The sequence below is a fragment of the Oryctolagus cuniculus genome, chromosome 5 (genome assembly GCF_051225735.1).
Source record: "Oryctolagus cuniculus isolate XC-2025 breed Fujian yellow rabbit chromosome 5, ASM5122573v1, whole genome shotgun sequence".
NCBI lineage: Eukaryota > Metazoa > Chordata > Mammalia > Lagomorpha > Leporidae > Oryctolagus > Oryctolagus cuniculus.
In genome coordinates, this window is record NC_142871.1 from 54,846,238 (window position 1) to 54,865,659 (window position 19,422).

The 19,422-nt window shown below is 38.0% G+C and overlaps 2 protein-coding genes across 4 annotated transcripts in view; one reads left to right on the forward strand and one right to left on the reverse strand.

Annotated features, from left to right (window-relative positions):
* The window catches only part of NT5DC1 (5'-nucleotidase domain containing 1), a 141,446-nt gene that overhangs the window by 62,191 nt on the left and 59,833 nt on the right, over window positions 1–19,422 (reverse strand). The window contains exon 7 of one of the 3 annotated variants that reach the window (XM_089333764.1): window positions 9,154–10,038. The exons of the other annotated variants lie outside the window; for them this stretch is intronic. Within the exon in view, the coding sequence (XP_089189890.1) occupies window positions 9,791–10,038 (248 nt within the window). The 3' untranslated portion in view covers window positions 9,154–9,790. Of the gene's footprint in view, window positions 1–9,153; window positions 10,039–19,422 lie in introns of those variants that run through there. 3 annotated transcript variants of the gene reach the window in all.
* COL10A1 (collagen type X alpha 1 chain) overlaps window positions 16,515–19,422 on the forward strand; it is a 42,259-nt gene continuing 39,351 nt past the window's right edge. The window contains exon 1 of the mRNA XM_051854386.3: window positions 16,515–16,772. The gene's annotated coding sequence lies outside the window, so the exon portion shown is untranslated. The remainder of the gene's footprint in view (window positions 16,773–19,422) is intronic.

Sequence of the window (19,422 nt, forward strand, 5' to 3'; positions counted from 1 at the left end):
AAAAAAAAAACAAAAAAAAACACCTATTATAAAAATACCAAAAACAGAAAAGTACAAAAACCACAAATATATATTATTGTGAAATATTATAAAGTATCCACCTGTGTGATCACTGACCAAGACAAGAAACAACTTTTCCTGGTTTCTAGATGTTCTCCGACATCACACACAAAGAGAACTACTATCCTCATATTTAAGGCATTCACATCCTTGCTTTTTGGTTTCATTACCTAATTAGATTCTAGTTCATATGATTGTAAAATCCACCATATAAATGGAATCACAGCATATATATTTCTTGTATCTGGCTTTTCCTTTCTCAATATGGTTTTAAGATTCATTTGTTTTGTTAGTATAGTTGTAATTTGGCCGTTAGATGATGTGCAGCTTATCCGTGAACTGCACCTTTAACTTACATTTAGGTTGTCTGTAACTTGGTGCTCTTTTGTAACATTATTAAGATGATTCTGTGTGACTTCAGAGGATAATACTCAACAATTTTCAATATGGATCCAATGAACTTATATTCCCACCAGCAGAATGAGGGCTCCCTTTGCTCCACATCCTCACTAATCATTCTGTTACTGCTTCTTTAATTCCAATCACTGATGGCTATCTAGTGGTATCTCACTGACATTTTAATTAGCATTTCCTGAGTATTCATAAACACCAGGCACATTTTCAAGGTTTACTGACCATTTATATTTCACTGTTTGTGAACTACCTGTCAAGTCTTTTGCTAAAGGGTTGCTGTCTTCATGTTACTGCTGTACAGAACTTCATTGCTTTGAATCTAAATCATTTTATGATTAAATGTGTTCCAAATATCTTCTCCTTTCCTTACCTTGCCTCTTCACAATCTTACTGATTCCTTGATGAGTTGAGATATGTACTATTTGTCAGAGTTGTCCATTTTTCTCTTATATTAGTATTTTTGTATCCCATTTAATAATCTTTCATTACCATTAGAAAGGAAGATGTTTTCTCAAATATTCTTCTGAAAGCTCTATTGGTTTGCCTTTTGCACTTATGTCTGTAATCCATGCAGAACTGGTTTCTGTGTATGATGTAGAATGAGGATTATGTTTTACGGTTTGCATTTAGACATGTGACTCTCCAGGTACCATGTATGACAGTCCTTTTCCCACTAGTGTCCCTGTATCTACCCCTGCATGAGTCTTTTCTGACATCTCTAGTCCACTGATATACCTGTCTTTGTACCAAAATTATCCACTTTAATTACTATAACTTTAAAATAAGTCTTGATATCTTATAGAAGAGTCCTTTTTGCATTGTTCTTCAAAAGTGTCCTGGCTTTCCATGGCTGTTTGTATTTTCAGATAAATTTTAGCATTAGTTTTAATTCTATAAGGAAGCCTGTAAAAATTTTGAATGGAATTGCACTGAACTTGTAAACTTAATTTGAAGATACGAGTTCTTTAAAATACTGAGTCTTCAAATCAATGAATATGGTATAATTTATCCACTGATGTTATCAGCTCATTTTTTCTCATAGAATTCTTCATTCTGAATGCTGCTTCTTGCATTTCTACAATGCCAACCAACTTGGTACTCCAATTATTACAGTGGTTATCAACTTGTAATAGGAGAGTTTGATATTCTGTCAAGAAAGTTTCATGACTATTTCTGTATTTCTGAGTGCATCATATCATGCAGCATGTAACACCTGGTTTTGTGTATGTGTGTGTGATCTCAAGATTGGGTAGTTGGTTCAGGTGTTACCAGCCTTCTCCACGCATGATTAAATTCTGCATCAGCATTTCATGTAAGTTTTAGCAACCACAGATGTCACTGCCTAGATCCATTATTTCATTAGTTTCTAAAAATGTGACATATTAAATGTATCATTCTATTTTCATTTTTTTAAATGCTGAAATTGTGTAAAAAGAAACTTTGCTTCATCAACTGGTTACCTGGCTTTAGAATTTGTAAAAAAGAAATAACATAATTGCCTGAATTCTTTCCTTTTATTTACTATTTGTAGAGTTAGGTCCCTTGTATCATCAAACTGTGACCAGTAAAACATTCTAGTCTGTTTAAAAGAATATTTGAAGTATTTAGGTATTAAAAATATTTAAATATATATTTTACTTATATATACTATTTCTACAATTAAAATAATATATGCCTTAAAGATAATTTAAAATAAAGCAATATAAACATTTATTTTTGGGGGTAATTCTACTTAGATTATTGTAAACATAACACAGTCATACAGAGCATGATATTTTTCAATGAAAAAGACCAAGACTTCACTATAATGGGATGCTTGCTGTTTTAACTAGGTCTTGAATTACCTACACTATCTTTACCTAGAATTCAATAAATGTGAGCATGACCAGAAGAACTCCTGAATAACAATTTTTTTAGGCTAAGAGTGATTTTCATCACCTCAAGAATCTTGCTAAAATTTGTGTATATTCTTGTACATTTCCAGAAGTGAGAAAAAAAAAATCACATTAAGTAACCTTGAGTGTGCTTGAAACAAAACAGAGCTTCAAAGATGGGTGTATTTCAAACCAGAAACTTGACATTTACTGCATTCACCACTGAACCTGTTTTAGATTCCTATCATCAAACTTCCAAATGGTTACATAAGATCTGTTACCTTTCATAACCCTAGGAAAGATGAAAACATTTTAATATCAGTACATCAATTTTTTAAAAAAAATCTTTGTGAGTGCTGATATTCAAGGCAAGAACAAAAAAGCTAAAACCACAGTTCTTTAAAGAAAGTATTAATGTCTGATCAAAATAAGAAAATAAATCCTTCTGCTATGATGTAGTTTTCAGAATTCTTTACTTTAACCTAATATTAATAAGATGAGGGGTTTTCTGACACAGTGGAACACACACACTAGGAGAATATCTATAAGTTACACTGAAATACATGGTTATCCCTATCTTCTTAGCAACACTATCACAAGTTATTTCTCCACATATGCTACGTAAATTTTAAAAAAGATTAACATCCAATTTCACAATTTTTCAATTTGCCTTGTCTATTTTAGGGCCAAGAAGCATGATTAAATAAGCATAAAATAGTAAGACTCACACACAAAACAAACCACCCTTTCCACCTCCAGCAACTCACTCATAAGAGACAAAGTAATCTCCAGAAGCAGACTTAGAGCTAATCCTCATGTTGGAACTACTGGACAGGGACTTAAAGAACAAGTAGGATTAAAGTGTTATAGGATTTAGTGAAAAAGATGAACATGGATGAATAGATAGAAACTGAACCTATGGAAATACTAAAATTTAAGACAGGATCAGAGATGAATAAGATTCCTTTAAAGGATTCATCAGTTTCTAATGTAACTAAGGAAATATTAGTGAACTTGAAGAAAAGTCTATAGCGTTTACCTAAGCTGAAACAAAAAGAGAAAAAAAATACTGTTTGGGTGGAGAGAAGAGGGTACAGGGCATTCTAAAGCTGTAGGACATTATCAGTTCTAGCATACATATAACTGGAGTCTCAGAAAAAAGGAAAGAAGACAGTGGGGCAGAAAAACATTTAAAGATAGTACATGAATCAGAAAAGATATCAAATATAGATCTGAGAAGTTTAAGAACTCCCAAGTGAAATATTCACTCCACCTCAATGTCTAATACATCATACTCATTGCAAAAGATACCAAATACAGATTTGAGAAGTTTACAGAACTCCCAAGTGAGATAAATGTTCAATCCACCTCAATTTCTAACACATCATAGTAATTACTAGATGGATGAAGCTCCTGGCTTCAGCCTGGCTGAGCTCTGGCCATTGTAGCTACCTGGGGAGTTAACCAGTAAATGGGAATCAACCAATCAATCTCTCTTCCACTACCCCCTCTCTGTGTGTGACTTTCAAGTAAACAAATATATATATATATATAAAAAGAGAAAATTATGAAGGAAGTCACAGAAAAATATGCCATATAAAATAAGTGCTTCTGTAAAACTAACTACAGAGTCAAAATAGTGGCAGAAATCAGAGTATACATTTCCTTGTTTGAAGGGAGAGGTGGGGAGAAATGGACTCCAAGGGAAAAATGAGAAAAATTTCTAGAAAAGTTGTATATCCTAAAAAGGATGGTAATTATATTAGTAGATGAATGTATTAGAACTCATCAAACTTTACACATTTTACTGTTTACAGACTATACAAAAATAAAGTAAACCTTCTTAAGTCTATACACTAAATTGATTCTTTAATTTTCAAACAAATAGATAATTCTGCTTGTGGAAATATTATATATCCTTTACAAACTATTATCACAGTCATTTAATAACATAGTTATTAGGAAAAAGAGACCAAATTAGTTTAGCAAAAAACCAAACTTTTAAATACAATTCTTTTTTTTTTAATTAATTAATTTATTTTTTTGACAGGCATAGTTGGCAGTGAGTGTGAGAGAGAGAGAGAAAGGTCTTCCTTTGCCGTTGGTTAACCCTCCAGTGGCCACTGCAGCCAGCGCGCTGCGGCCGGAGCACCGCGCTGATCTGAAGCCAGGAGCCAGGTGCTTCTCCTGGTCTCCCATGAAGGTGCAGGGCCCAAGGACTTGGGCCATCCTCCACTGCACTCCCTGGCCACAGCAGAGAGCTGGCCTGGAAGAGGGGCAACCAGGACAGAATCCGGCGCCCAGACCGGGACTAGAACCTGGTGTGCCAGTGCCACAGGCGGAGGATTAGCCTAGTGAGCCACGGCACCGGCCCCAAACTTTTAGATATATCTTTAAAACTATAAGAAACCCTGTCCTCATATGGCCTATGTAATGGTGGAATACAAAATTATTGGTAATCTAATTAGATGGAACTAGCTATGCTTTATGCTATCAAACAAGCTGAAAAGCAAGTGGTAGGTTTCGAGACTAAACCCTTCAAAACAGAGTACAGGGGCCAGCACTGTGGTGTAGTGGGTAAAGCTGCCATCTGCAGCACAAGCATCCCATGTGGGCGCTGGTCTGAGTCCCCGCTGCTCCACTTCTAATCCAGCTCTCTGCTAATGTGTCTGGGAAAGCAGCAGGGGATAGTCCAAGTCTTTGGGCCCCTTCATCCATGTCGGACATCCGGAAGAAGCTCCCGATTCCTGGCTGGCTTAGCCCTGGCTATTGTGGCCATTTGGGGAGTGAAACAGCAGATGGAAAACCTCTTTCTCTCTCTCTCTCTAACTCTGCCTTTCAAATAAATAAATAAATCTTTAAAAAAAAATTCAAGGTGACTTAAAGAAATCTATTGAACACACTAAAGTACAGATGCCTAAATTCTAGTTTGACTAATCTTCATATGTTTTTCATTACTTTGAGCATAAAAAAGGCAGAATAAAGAATATTTTATTCACTTATCATTAACACTGAATTTTATAATCAATGGTGAAAAATACATTCAGTCGTATCACAGCATCATTTAAACAGGTTATTTCATTGAACATGCACATCATGTTTTGCCTCAGAACAAAGGGAAAGGATTAACACTGGTGAAGGTCCTACTAATAGAGTTAAAACAGTAGGTCTACAAAGTTTCTCACAGAATTCCAAGTAAGCATATTTCCTTCATTCCAGGCAGGGGAGTTTAATTCGTTTCCTTCAACCCTAAGTATGGGCTAGACTTAGTAACCTGCTTCCAAAGAAGAGTATGGAGGGGCCAGCACTGTGGCATAGTGGGTAAAGCCACGGCCTGGAGTGCCGGCATCCCATAAGGTGGCTGGTTCAAGTCCCTAGCTGCTCCACTTCCGATCCAGCTCTCTGCTATGGCCTGGGAAAGCAGTAGAAGATGGCCCACGTACTTCGGTCCCTGCACCCACGTGGGAAGACCTCTCTCTCTCTCTCTCTCTCTCTCTCTGCCTCTCTGTAACTCTTTCAAATAAATAAAAAAAAAAAATTAAAAAAAAAAGAGTATGGAAGGGGAAAAATAGCAACCTTATAGCAAAGAAATCTGGTAAGTTCCACGTTGCTTAGGTAATCAAAGTTAACATTACCAGTGATGTCATGTTGACAGCATGAATCCTTGCAATGTGATGAAAACAGCTTTTTCACCTTTATCTTCCTCAAACACACACTCCTAGCCAAGTCATGGGAAAAATAACAGACAACTACAAACAGAGGGATATTTGACAAAGCATTTGCCTAGTTCTCCGAAACTGTCAAGGCCATTGGAGGTTTAAAAAAAGCAATGGGAAAATGTCACAGACCAGAAGAGACTAATAAGATGTGATGACCAAATGTAATGTGGTATCCTGGATGGGGTCCTGTAACAGAAAAAAGACTGGTGGAAAAACTGGTGAAATCCAAATGAAGTCTGGAGGTTAACAGTAACGTTGATTACTAGTTTTGACCAATGTACTATGATACTGCCAGATGTTACATTAGAGGAAACTGAGTGATGAATCTTTCCATTTACCTTTACCACTTTTCTATAAATCCAGGAACTATTTTTAAAAAGGTGATAAAACAATAATAAATAAATACATATAAAAATATGTGTAGGAAAAGAGAAGACCAAGGGGGTTTTCTGAGCTGCCTGGTTTTTCCATAGCCCCAGCTCCTCACACCCTGGGAAGCACACCCACTCTCACACAGCTTTTCTGCTGCAGCTGCTCAGCAGGAACAGGCCATGTGAAGAGAGCTCACTGCTATGAAGGTGACTGACACATCTTCTACCCCAGCACACCACGTCACTGGGACAGTCTGTTCCATTGTCCAGCAATCACACAGCTGCAAGCAACCTTCAGTGTTTTTCCATTCCAGATGGGTGAAGGTATTTCAGTTGCAGATTGTCAATGGCTAATGTTCTAATTCCTTCTTAATTTTTAATCTTACTTTTCTAATTTCAAAGTTTGTTGCCAGTTAAAATAAAATTTTAAGAGTACTTATGTGTAATTCAAGTGAATATTAATGGGCACCTGCCAACACACTCATGTGGTCAGTTTAGACTCAGAACATTGCTAAGGGTTGAGACATGCTTATGTAGTGCTTTCTTGCTATACTCTTAGCATACTGTATTTAATTTATTCCCATAATGGGTAACTGGTGAAACATAAGGACCATAAATATTGAACTTTAAAAAATCATAGAGGAAAATAAAAGTGATTAATTCTATAACTTTACCCCCAAATAATTATATCTGTGAATTAAACTCTTCTGATCAACTTCTTATATAAAAATAAAGTTAAAAAGTTATCTCCAGATATAAAAATGAGTTTATTTATTTATTTATTTATTTATTTTTGACAGGCAGAGTGGACAGTGAGAGAGACAGAGAGAAAGGTCTTCCTTTGCCGTTGATTCACCCTCCAATGGCCGCCGCAGCCGGCGCGCTGCAGCCGGCGCACCGTGCTGATCCGATGGCAGGAGCCAGGAGCCAGGTGCTTTTCCTGGTCTCCCATGGGGTGCAGGGTCCAAGCACCTGGGCCATCCTCCACTGTACTCCCTGGCCACAGCAGAGGGCTGGCCTGGAAAAGGGGCAACCGGGACAGAATCCGGCGCCCCGACCGGGACTAGAACCCGGTGTGCCGGCGCCGCTAGGCGGAGGATTAGCCTAGTGAGCCGCGGCGCCGGCCAAAAATGAGTTTATTATAACTGGTTATCCACATCCACAATGTGACATTGTGGGAAAGTGACTGCAAATAGAATCCTGAAACATTGTATCCAATCTCTTCAGTCAGAAACCAAACAGGAACAAGGGAAAAGATTTTCCTAAAGGTAAAAGCTTAAGAATTCTAAGCATCTAATCATGAAAATAGTTTTCAACTATTTTTAATGCCTTAACACATAAAGAAAAGGAACAATGCATTTAAGCTTCTTAACAATTATATAATTAAAAACGTATGGAAACATTTTCTTTATAAAATATAAATGATACTATGGATTAACTAAATAACTTTTACAATATAATCCTTAATAAATATTGATCTAATATAATTTTATTTTTAAATATATTTTCATCTTATCTGAAAGGGAGAGAGGCAGAGAAAGAAATCTTTCATGCTCTGATTCACTCCCCAGATGTCTGCTCCATTCAGGGATGGGTAGGCATAAGTCAGGAGCCCAGAACTCAACCCAGCTCTCCCATGTGGGTGGCAGGGACCCAGGTCCTTCAGCCATCATGTGCTGCCTCCTGGGATGTGCATCAGCAGAAACCTGGATTGGAAGCAGAGCCAGGACTTCGAACAGGTACTCTGATATCAAATGCAGACATCCCAAGCAGCAAGTGCCTGCAGGTGTATGTGTGTGTGTAGAATGTTACAATCTGATAATAATATGGTATAATACATATTTTTAACTTAAAACTACTTTTATACTAATTAAAAATAATTTTCAAAATTTCCATGAGGAAATCATGGAATCATATTACTTAGAAAAGGGTTTACAGATTTACACAGGGTAAATACTCAACTACCTCAGTCAATTTTATTTTCAGACACAAAAAACAGTTTGTAGATAAAAGGCATGCTGTCAAGGGAAGAGAGCCTGGCTCTCTTTCCTCCTCATGATTTCTCTACAACACAAACTGTAACATGTAGCTTTCTTCTACACCTACCACAAAGTAGGTCAGACAACTCTCCCACCCTTGGAATGGAGCTTCCCTGTATGTAGGAACTGCAACTCTTCAAAGTACCTCTTCACCAACAAAACACCAGACTTAGAAATTGCACATTTGTACAAATGGCAGCCCCAGAGGGTCGGTCTCTGCACCTTAACTTCACAACACAGCCTCACTGTTAATACCATGGGAGAAACCTTAAAAATTTAGAGTTCTGGAGTAATCTTTAAACTCAGAAGTAGAATACAGACAGAAGCAAAGAAAAATAGAAGGGTACGGGGAAACCAAAGTGAGAATTCAGCAATGTCAAATGTGTAGTAAACCATCTTCTTGTTTTTTTCCTTCCTGAACCACATCATTGCCCTCAGCCAGGTCCGCTCCCAAAAGCTGACACTCAAGTTGCATGTCAGTACGGCTTACATGTTTTATAAAAACAGGTATGAAATCTGATTCGTATTTGGACAACACTAACACTTGCACATCTTGACTTGTTTTAGAAAGTATATTCCAAATTTCTCCTAACTAGATTATAAATGACCTTTTGGAACAGTGTCCTTTTGTAATCTTGATTTAAAAATTCTTATACAAAATAATGTTACGCTAAGCCAGAGCAAAAATTCTGTGTTTATTTGATTTTATGATTTATATTCTTGTAAAACAATACTCTTGCAAGTAAATAATAAGTGGCAAACATTAAAATATACAAAATCATTCAGTGGTAACAATTATATTCATACATCATTCATATTTAAATTTTCTTATCATTTATTGAACATGTACTATGGGTCAAATACTATACTATGGATAAAAGAAAAAGATGAATCCATCTTTAAGTCCTGAAGACTATTAAAGCAACAGACACATGAATCAACAAGTCCAATGAGGTGGTTAACAGGCTAAAATGAGGAGGCAGTGGTAAGAGAATGGTTAATTACAGAATTACTTGGAGCAGGCTAGGTATCAGGAAAAGACTTTTGGGAGTGGTGACTTTGAAGTAGAGTCTGAAAGATAAATTGGACCTGAAAGACAAAAGGGACAGGATACATAGCAGATAGAAGTGAGAAATGCATGATCGTCTACACTAATCAATTGAGATGATAGAAAGGTTGCAAATCTCTTATCTGAAATTTCTTGGACATGATGAGTTTTATTTTATTTTTTAAAAAGATTTATTGGCCGGCGCCGTGGCTCAATAGGCTAATCCTCTGCCTAGCAGCACCGGCACACCGGGTTCTAGTCCCCGTCAGGGCGCCGGATTCTGTCCTGGTTGTCCTTCTTCCAGGCCAGCTCTCTGCTGTGGCCAGGGAGTGCAGTGGAGGATGGCCCAAGTCCTTGGGCCCTGCACCCGCATGGGAGACCAGGAGAAGCACCTGGCTCCTGGCTTTGGATCAGCGCGGTGCGCTGGCCGTAGTGCACCGGCCGCGGTGGCCATTGGAGGGTGAACCAATGGCAAAAGGAAGACCTTTCTCTCTCTCTCACTGTCCACTCTGCCTGTCAAAAAAAAAAAAAAAAGATTTATTTATTTCTTTGAAAGGCAGAGTTACAGAGAGGCAGAGGAAGAGACAGAGAGAGGTCTTCCAATCGGTGGTTCACTCCACAAATGGTTGCAATGATTGGAGCTGAGCCTTTCCGAAGCCAGGAGCCTACATCTCCCACTTGGGTGCACATCTCCCACTTGGGTGCAGGGGCCCAAGGATCTGGGCCCTCTTCTACTGCTTTCCCAGGCCATTAAGAGAGAGTTGGATCAGAAGAGGAGCAGCTGGGACTTGAACTGGTGCCCATAGAGGATGACCGTACCACAGGCAACAGCTTTACCCACAATGCAACAGCGCCGGCCCCTTTACATTTTTTTTTAAATTTTGTAATTTTAGCCCATGCATAATGAGGTATCTTGGGAAGGGGGCTCAAGTCTGAGCACAGATACAAAATTAATGTTATACCTTATATACATAGCCTGAAGCTAATATATATTATATTTTAAATAAATTTACATATTAAAGTTTAACAGTGAGGAATTTTTTTAAATTTTTTTTTAACTTTTATTTAATGAATATAAATTTCCAAAGTACAGAATATTGATTACACTGGCTTCCCCCCCATAACGTCCCTCCAACCCGCAACCCTCCCCTTATCCACTCCCTCTCCCCTTCCATTCACATGAGGATTCATTTTCGATTCTCTTTATATACAGAAGATCAGTTTAGCATACATTAAGTAAAGATTTCAACAGTTTGCTCCCACACAGAAACATAAAGTGAAAAATGCTGTTTGAGTACTTTTTTAACGTTTGGCTTCATGTCAGTGCCCAGAAAAGTGTCAGATCAGGGATGTTCAACGTGTACTGTGAGTTACATAATGCAGCACACAATGCCAAGGCTACAGTTTGTGGTGTGAAGTTCAGCCACAGGCAGGACTATGTATGCCTTGCTAAGAAATACGATTTTATCCACAAACACTTCTTAACATAGATGCTTTTCAGAATTAAAAGGTGACTTAAAATAGTTGAAGAGTATTGATCATTTATTAGGCGTCAGGTACCTTATAAATATTTCTCATTTAATATTCTCCTAAGTCCTAGAAATAGGATTGTTTCTGAGCATACTCTTCTCAGAATTCAAAGGAAACAAAGCCAGTAACTGCACTGAACTGATTACTTAACTCGAGTCCAGTAATTTACATACATTTCTAATTTAATTCTATATTCACAACCACCCTAGACTAGGAATTATTTGTTATCAATAAATAGTCATTAGATAATCTGCCCACGATCAGACCAATTAAGTATCGTGATGGCCTTCAAATTCTATTTAATGTAAGCTGCATTGCACAGACCCTTTTTGTGAATTAAAAAAAAAAAAAGTCATACACACGCTGCATCACTTTCTTGTCAGATAACATGCTCCCAGTCGCTGGTGGGGGCATGAGACAATTTCCTAGCTACCACTCCCTTCCTCTTTTCACATCACAGCAAAAACAATAGAGTGTTCCTGTAAGACATTGCTTATACCTACTGTCTCACTTCCCATTCTCTTTCCAAACTAGTCTTTTTATGGAAGAAAATAGGAATCTGCTATTGACAATGTCACATATGGCATAGATGGCTCTGTATTGCTAATCCAATGGTCAATTACCTGTCCTCCTATTAGCCAATATTTCAACAAGTGTTGTTTTTCTTTCTTCCTTATCAGATCTTCTTCTCAGCTTATCTTTTGCCTTATGTAGCTCTAATTGTCAGATTGTCCTTGTTAAACCTGTGGTTTTCTTTTCTGTGAAGAGTTAAATATTATCTATCTGCATAATTAACAAAGTTTTATTTCTATTTTTTTTTTTTTTTTTTTTTTGACAGGCAGAGTGGACAGTGAGAGAGAGAGAGAGAAAGGTCTTCCTTTTGCCATGGGTTCACCCTCCAATGGCCGACGCGGCTGGCGCGCTGCGACCGGCGCACCACACTGATCTGAAGCCAGGAGCCAGGTGCTTCTCCTGGTCTCCCATGCGGGTGCAGGGCCCAAGGACTTGGGCCATCCTCCACTGCACTCCCTGGCCACAGCAGAGAGCTGGCCTGGAAGAGGGGCAACCGGGACAGAATCCGGCGCCCCAACCGGGACTAGAACCCGTTGTGCCGGCACCGCAAGGCGGAGGATTAGCCTAGTGAGCCGCGTTAGGATTATTTCTAATCCTAACTTCCAGCCATTTGTCCAACCGTCCACTTACCATCTCATCTAGTATATCACATTGGTATCTCAAAATACAATTTGTCATACCTCATGTTTGATCCATTTTTAAAAGTTCACCAAAGAAAAAAAAAACCTTAATAAACAGCAGGTGTTAACACACTTCCTCAAAGTTAAGCAGGTCATGCACTACTGCATGTTATCTGATTAGTACGTAATATGAATACCTACAAACCTCAGAAATCTTATTTAGATACATATTTTCTGGTGCCAGTGGGTTAAGCCACTTTTTGCATGGCCAGAATCCCGTATGGGTGCCAGTTTGAGTTCCAGTTGCTCCGCTTCCAATCCAGCTGCTCCTTGGATTGGGTAGCAAGTGATTGGGCCCTTGCTACCCATGTGGGAGACATGGATAAAGGTCCTAGCTCCTGGATTCTACCTGGCCCAGCCCCAGATATTGAGGCCTTTTGGGGAGTGAACCAGTGAGTGGAACATCTCTCTCTCCAACTCTGCCTTTCAAATAAATAAATAAATCTTTTTAAAAAAGATACATTTTCTTACCACACAGCCTTTTACATAGGACTTATGATGCCTATCATAAGATATTTTGGATAATCACTTTGCTTATTATAAATTTAATAAGCAATAGCCATAATAAAATATGATAATCTTAAACTAGAAATTGTAACATTTTCATTTTTACAGTGTTGAATAAATTGATCTGCTGCTTCTGAAAACAAAGGAAGATGCAATTTGAACCAACTATCACACTGAGGATAACCAAAGAGATGCCAAAGTTTAAAAAATACTGACTTAAGATACTGGAGATTTAAGGGAACAAGGTGAGGAAGTCAGAAAGACAAAAAGGCGAAATCTAGGACATTTTCCTGGAATTAAGCGTAATGCTAATTCCATAAAAAACAGTAAGAGTCCAAGAAGGCTCCAGAAGCTTGAAGGACAAAAAATGGCCAGTGCCTGCCAAGTTAGGTACAGGTTAACAAATTCTCAGTGACATGCAGAGCAACCTAAAGAGCCTAGCTGTAGGAGTAAGTATGAACTAGAAATCATACAGTTCTGAATGTCCTGAGGCGTAACTTCAAATCACTTCAAAGGTGATTCGGGATTGTGAGTGTCTCCCAGAGCAGACAAAAATCATCTCTATAGAAAATTAACATCATCCTAGGCCTCAAAATTTTTCTATAAATTAAAAAGAATACAATAGTAGATATCAAATACCCAAATAGACACACAACATGAAAATGAAACAAACAAAAAACTAAGAGGGGGAAAACATGATAGAACCAAGTCCAAAGCTGGTGCTGTGGCATAGTGGATGGAGCTGCTGTCTACAGGGCCAGCATCCCATGTGGGCACAAACTCAAGGCCCACTTGCTCTGCTTCTAATCTAGATCTCTGCTGTGGCCTTGGAGGGCAGTGGAAGATGGCCCATGTGCTTGGACCCCTGCACCAGCGTGGAAGACCTGGGGAAAGTTCCTGGCTCCTGCCTTTGGACTGGCCCAGTTCCGGCCCTTGCAGCCATCTGGGGGTGAGCCAGAGGATGGAGGATTTCTCTCTGCCTCTGCCTCTCCGTCACTCTGCCTTTCACATACATAAATAAATCTTTAAAAAAAAAAAAAGATTAAAAAAAAAGAAGCAGCAGCAGATCCTTGGATGCTCCCATGATATAAAGACATAGACTTTAAAAAAACTATTCATAGGGATTGGCGCTGTGGCATAGTAAGCTAAGCTTGGTGCCAGCATCCTGGCTGCTTCACTTCAGATCTAGCTCTCTGCTGTGGCCTGGGAAAGCAGTGGAAGATGGCCCAAGTGCTTTGACCCCTGCACCCATGTGGGAGACTGGGAGGAAGCTCTTGGCTCATGATCGGCCCAGCTCCAGCCATTAATGTCATTTGGGGAGTGAATGAGTGAATGGAAGACCTTTCTCTCTGTCTCTCCCTCTCTCTGTCTGTAACTCTACCTTTCAAATAAATAAAATCTTAACTTAACCTTCAATCATGGTGCTATGTGCACAATTGAGAAGTCCTGCAAGCTTCAAGGATAAAGAAAACAAAACCAAAACCACCAAGTACATGATATTACAAAGGCTAAAAAGCAAGGACAAAGAAAAATCAGAGTAGTCTAGGCAAAAACAGATTACCCTTTAAAGAACAACTGCACTAACAACTGACTTTTCAAGATGAACGACAGAAACTAGAAGACAGCCCAGAAATTAATCACAACTTATACTTCTATCCCTACACAAGATAATCTTCATGATCGAAGGTTAAGTTAAAATTTGTTTTTAGAAAGCAAATGCAAACACACAGGGTAATTTTTTTTTTCTTTTTTATATTTCCAGTTGAAATAATCAATCAGATCTATTCTTCACAGCCTGGGGACTAGGCAAATTATTCAACAGCTACATATATTGCCTTTTTTAAGAAAGCTCTGTTTTTCAAGCCATTTAGCAAAAAAATCATTTATAAATAATTCAAATTAACTTCAAAATTTATGTGAAATAGAAGAGCTAAATGCCGGCGCCGCGGCTCACTAGGCTAATCCTCCGCCTTGCGGCGCCGGCACACCGGGTTCTAGTCCCAGTTGGGGTGCCGGATTCTGTCCCGGTTGCCCCTCTTCCAGGCCAGCTCTCTGCTGTGGCCAGGGAGTGCAGTGGAGGATGGCCCAAGTACTTGGGCCCTGCACCCCATGGGAGACCAGGAGAAGCACCTGGCTCCTGCCATCGGATCAGCGCAGTGCTCCGGCCGCAGTGTGCCAGCCGCGTCGGCCATTGGAGGGTGAACCAATGGCAAAAGGAAGACCTTTCTCTCTCTCTCTCTCACTGTCCACTCTGCCTGTCAAATAAATAAATAAATAGAAATAGAAATAGAAGAGCTAAGAAAAGAACAAATACCTATAAATTAATAAAATATCTGAATTTCATTGAAGGGAATCAGTACAATTGGTGTCAAAACTGCAATTTTTCATTGCCTCAGAAAGTTCTACTTGAACTAATTTTACAAATGAGTTGAAACTACAAAGTATACCAATTTTATATCTGACTTATTTTGTTGCACATAAATAAATATTTTAGGATAAAAGGTGACAAAGAAGATTCTGAGGCAATTGAATGCTCTCACTGAAGGCAAGAAATTTTTCAAACATCTTTATAAGTCCTATAGTATGTCTACTATACAATTTGCAGAATAGGTTGGCAAAAACAATTTAACAAACAAAGTTCAGATAAATGAGAAAGGCAAGATACTTTCCCAATTCAATTCAAAGTAAGGAAAAAAAAAGCCACCTATTTTCATTTTAATACCAGGACCAGCACATTTAAGAATTTCCATCCTTTTATCTTTAAATAGAAACCACTCTGAAGAAATTGACTTCAGGGAATCATTTTCATCCTTTATGTGATTCAAGAAACTACTAGATGGAAGATGAAATGAGGTTCCTAGCAAAAGTTTTCCATGGATTCAGATGATACCTGAACTGTTTTCCAAATCAATGAGTACTACTAATATACTGGGTTTTAAGAGTGTTTTCCATTGATCGGTATACAGAGAAGGTCAATGTGAGGTGTGCTCCAAGGACCATAAAGAAAATATAAGCTAAATTTATAGCATAACGATTCAGTGAGCTGGTAAATTAACAATTTATATGTCAAGAAAATCCGATGGTCATGATATATGAAGAAAAGTCTCCCATATAAGTATTATACATTTTGACCTGGGGGCAATAAAGAACAAAAGAATGGGCAGAAAATGAATCATCAAGTATGTACAAACTGCCAAAAAATTAGGAAAAAGCATGCAAGGAAAAAAAAATAAATAGGATTCATGATTTTGTAAGAAGTGTTTTTTCCTCTCTGTATAGAAAAGGAAAGTTAAATTTCTCTAGTTTTTTGATATGATTAAACACACATCTATCAATTTTAGAGAAAAGTAATGCAGAATAAAAAAAAAATTAAAGCTACAAAAAAGGTCATATATGATTGGATATATTAAAATTACTGCTGATCACAGGGTAATGGGATAAGAAGCCAGTCTTCTGGGGAAACTAACACTGCTGACTGCAGGTAAACAGGAAGTCATTTTCTTTTCTAAAATAAACATTTTACTTAGATTTGTAATTAAAACTACTGAGAAATCTGTTTTTGAGCTATCCCAATTCAACTGGTCATGCCAAAGTGTCATTCTATTCTTGCATTAACACGTGGGCTCAAAAAAATGAAATTCCCCAATCCCCATCCACGTCTCAAAAAAGTCACTGACTGCTGGAAAACAACAGAAATTTATTCTCTCCTGGAAATGAATCAGAAGGCAGACCATCATTCAGTAGTCAGCATGTGATTCAGCAGAGCTTTGTATAAAAAATATAAAGTTCAAAAACGACACAAAAGGGTTCTGGAAGTAGTTGACTGTTTTCACCCTTGCTGGAATCATAATCGGCAACACCTATGAACTTCTGACTATCAGAGGAACACCAGGATGACAAAGTTGTGACCTAAAGCGCAGCCAACATCAAGCACTTAGGGGCTGTCATCAAATACAGGTAGGAGAAATTCAAATGTGTAATAACAGATTTATATGACCAATGTGATTAGATGAAAAACAGGGCATGAACACTGGCTATGATTATTCAAACAATTTCTCAGAAGGGACAAAATGTATTTTTAAAGAAAGGGGTTTTTTTTTCTGTGTCTCATAAGATTTCTATGTTTGTATTTTCTTGTCTTCACTAAGCAATGGTTAAATGAAAAGCAAATCACTTGCAAATAATACTTTTTTTTCTGGATTGGAAGACAAACTTGAGTAGGCAATTTATACAGGAGGAAGAAATGCATCATGAAGACGCACAGAAGTAACATGAGTGCTATTCTTTGAAAAGTCATCTTCAAAGGGTATCACTCCAAAATACTCCTAGATCTGCACTCATTTTGTCTCACTAAACCTCCCAACAAGGAGACACAATCACTGTCATCAATACAGATATTATGTTATAAAACTGCAATGTAATTTGAACTCACTATAGCAATGGAAACCAGAAAGTTCTTGCAAGTCTAGAGGAATTTCTTTGTTTGGAGAGCACACGTTGCCAACTTGAGATACTTTTTCTTTTTAAATAGGGGAAATACCAAACAGAAAGTGTAAAAAGATTTGAAAGAGAAGTATAAAACTAATTCATTGAAAAATATACTTTTGATTTTTCTACATTTTCTTACAACATATATAAGGCATTGAGTTCTTGTATTCTAAAAAATATTATGAGTTGTTTAAAAGATGTACAATTCAAAGACCAAAAAGACTTTCAGAAGGAGCCTCAACAGGTAGGTCAGGTCAGCTACTGATCTTACTGTTAGCTTCGGATTTCCTCCTTAATGTCTCTTGGAACTAATATGCTTTTTATCTTCCCACCCATTTTTACCATCTCAATGTTCTAACTTAATTCAACTCTTTTATTTTGTATTGATAAAATAAACTGTGCCCAAATTTAAGAAGGACCAAGAGATACTCTCTCTTGTGGTTTCAGGTTCTTTTTTTTCTTTTTTCTAAGTGGTCTCCCCCAAAAAGAGTAACTTAAAAAAATGCAGTTTCACATACAGTTGATCCCCATTGGACTCAAATCTCTTCAACAATTCATGTTAATATTTTTTGAATTTAACAAACGATTTAGTTCTAAGACTTCAACACTGGTTTTTGGCAGACAGCTTTTTCAATATAGTTTCAACTCTTTGAACCTGGCCCCATAGTTCTTTTCCCACTGCTTAGGCTTCCAAGATAGCAGCAGCCAAAAGATCAAAATGAGCGTGAGAGCCCACAAAAGTTATTTGTTTAGGGTTTCACTAACCAAATTACACTAACAACTGTCTGGTTCCACACAACTTGACATTTTTAAGGAAAGTTAGAATCCTGCAAGGAATTAAAGAGATGGGAGAAATTCTCATTCTTTGAGTAAATAATCTAAAAACATGGGATGGAGGGAAAAAGGGCAACTATCTGGGATACAAGTAAGCAAAGGTTAGTTTTGTTCTGTTTTCCATGTTGTCACCCTCAAGTAATCTGGATAATTGCAGTGCAAGACTGAGTCTCCTGCCCTCCCTGTCTATTTGGTAGAAGGGAGGCAGTTTTATGAGGCGAGTACAGTCAGGCAAAGAGGAAAAAATACCAGAATAACAAACTGCAATGGGGAAAGACACAGGTCTTCTTGCCAGGGAGTGCGTGCTTTGTCAATGCACCAGGACTACTCACACAAACTGGGGTCCAGAGAACAGAAACTGTGGCAAGAGCTGTGTTGTGGTGCAGTCAAGCTGGAAGAGAACCTGAAGCACAAAGTTCTTGTCATCTTTTCTCTACCTTCTTTGTATCTATACATGTCTTTGCTAACACTCTCAAATATAATTCTCATTCAAGATATCCTGAAATTTAAAAATTGTTTTACAAATGTGGTAAGAATATCTTCAGAGTCATCCCCTCTGGCTCCTTTCCCGTATCTCTACATGACTAAATTCATCTTTTGAGACAATTCTAAATTACCATTGCCTCCACAAAGGCGACTCCATCTCCAATTACTTATAATTTCTTCCAATTATTTATAATTTCCAAGTACTTATAATCCCTTCCTCTATTACTTTACCCATGCCTTCTTTTTTTATTATTTTTTAAAGTTTTACTTATTTATTCGTAAGGCAGAGTTACAGAGAGAGAGAGAGAGAAACAGAGAGAGAGATAGAGTGAGATCTTCCAACCACTGGTTCACTTCCCAAATGGCCACCAACGACAGGAGCTGGGCAGATCCAAATCCAGGAGCTAGGAGCTTCCTTGGGTCTCCCATGTGGATGCAGGGCCCAAGCACTTGGGCCATCCTCTATTGCTTTCCCAGGTACATCAGCCCCTGTATATGCCATCTTTAAGACACACTCCTTTCCACTGTGTACTACATAGAGCGTGGTAATCCCTTAATAGACAGGCTATAATAAGCTAACAGGAAACATAGGTCATGTAATATTCATAATACTCATGTATCTTTTCTATTCCAAAGCACCTATGTAGTACACAACCAGTAGCTTGGATGAGATCTGCAACTTAAGTAGAAAAAAGGAAAAAAAAAACTAAAAACAAAGCTTGTTACTTTTGTCAAAAAATGAGAACATGGTTGGGGGATGGCATGGGATAGAGAATGTAAAGAACAAATACAAAATCAA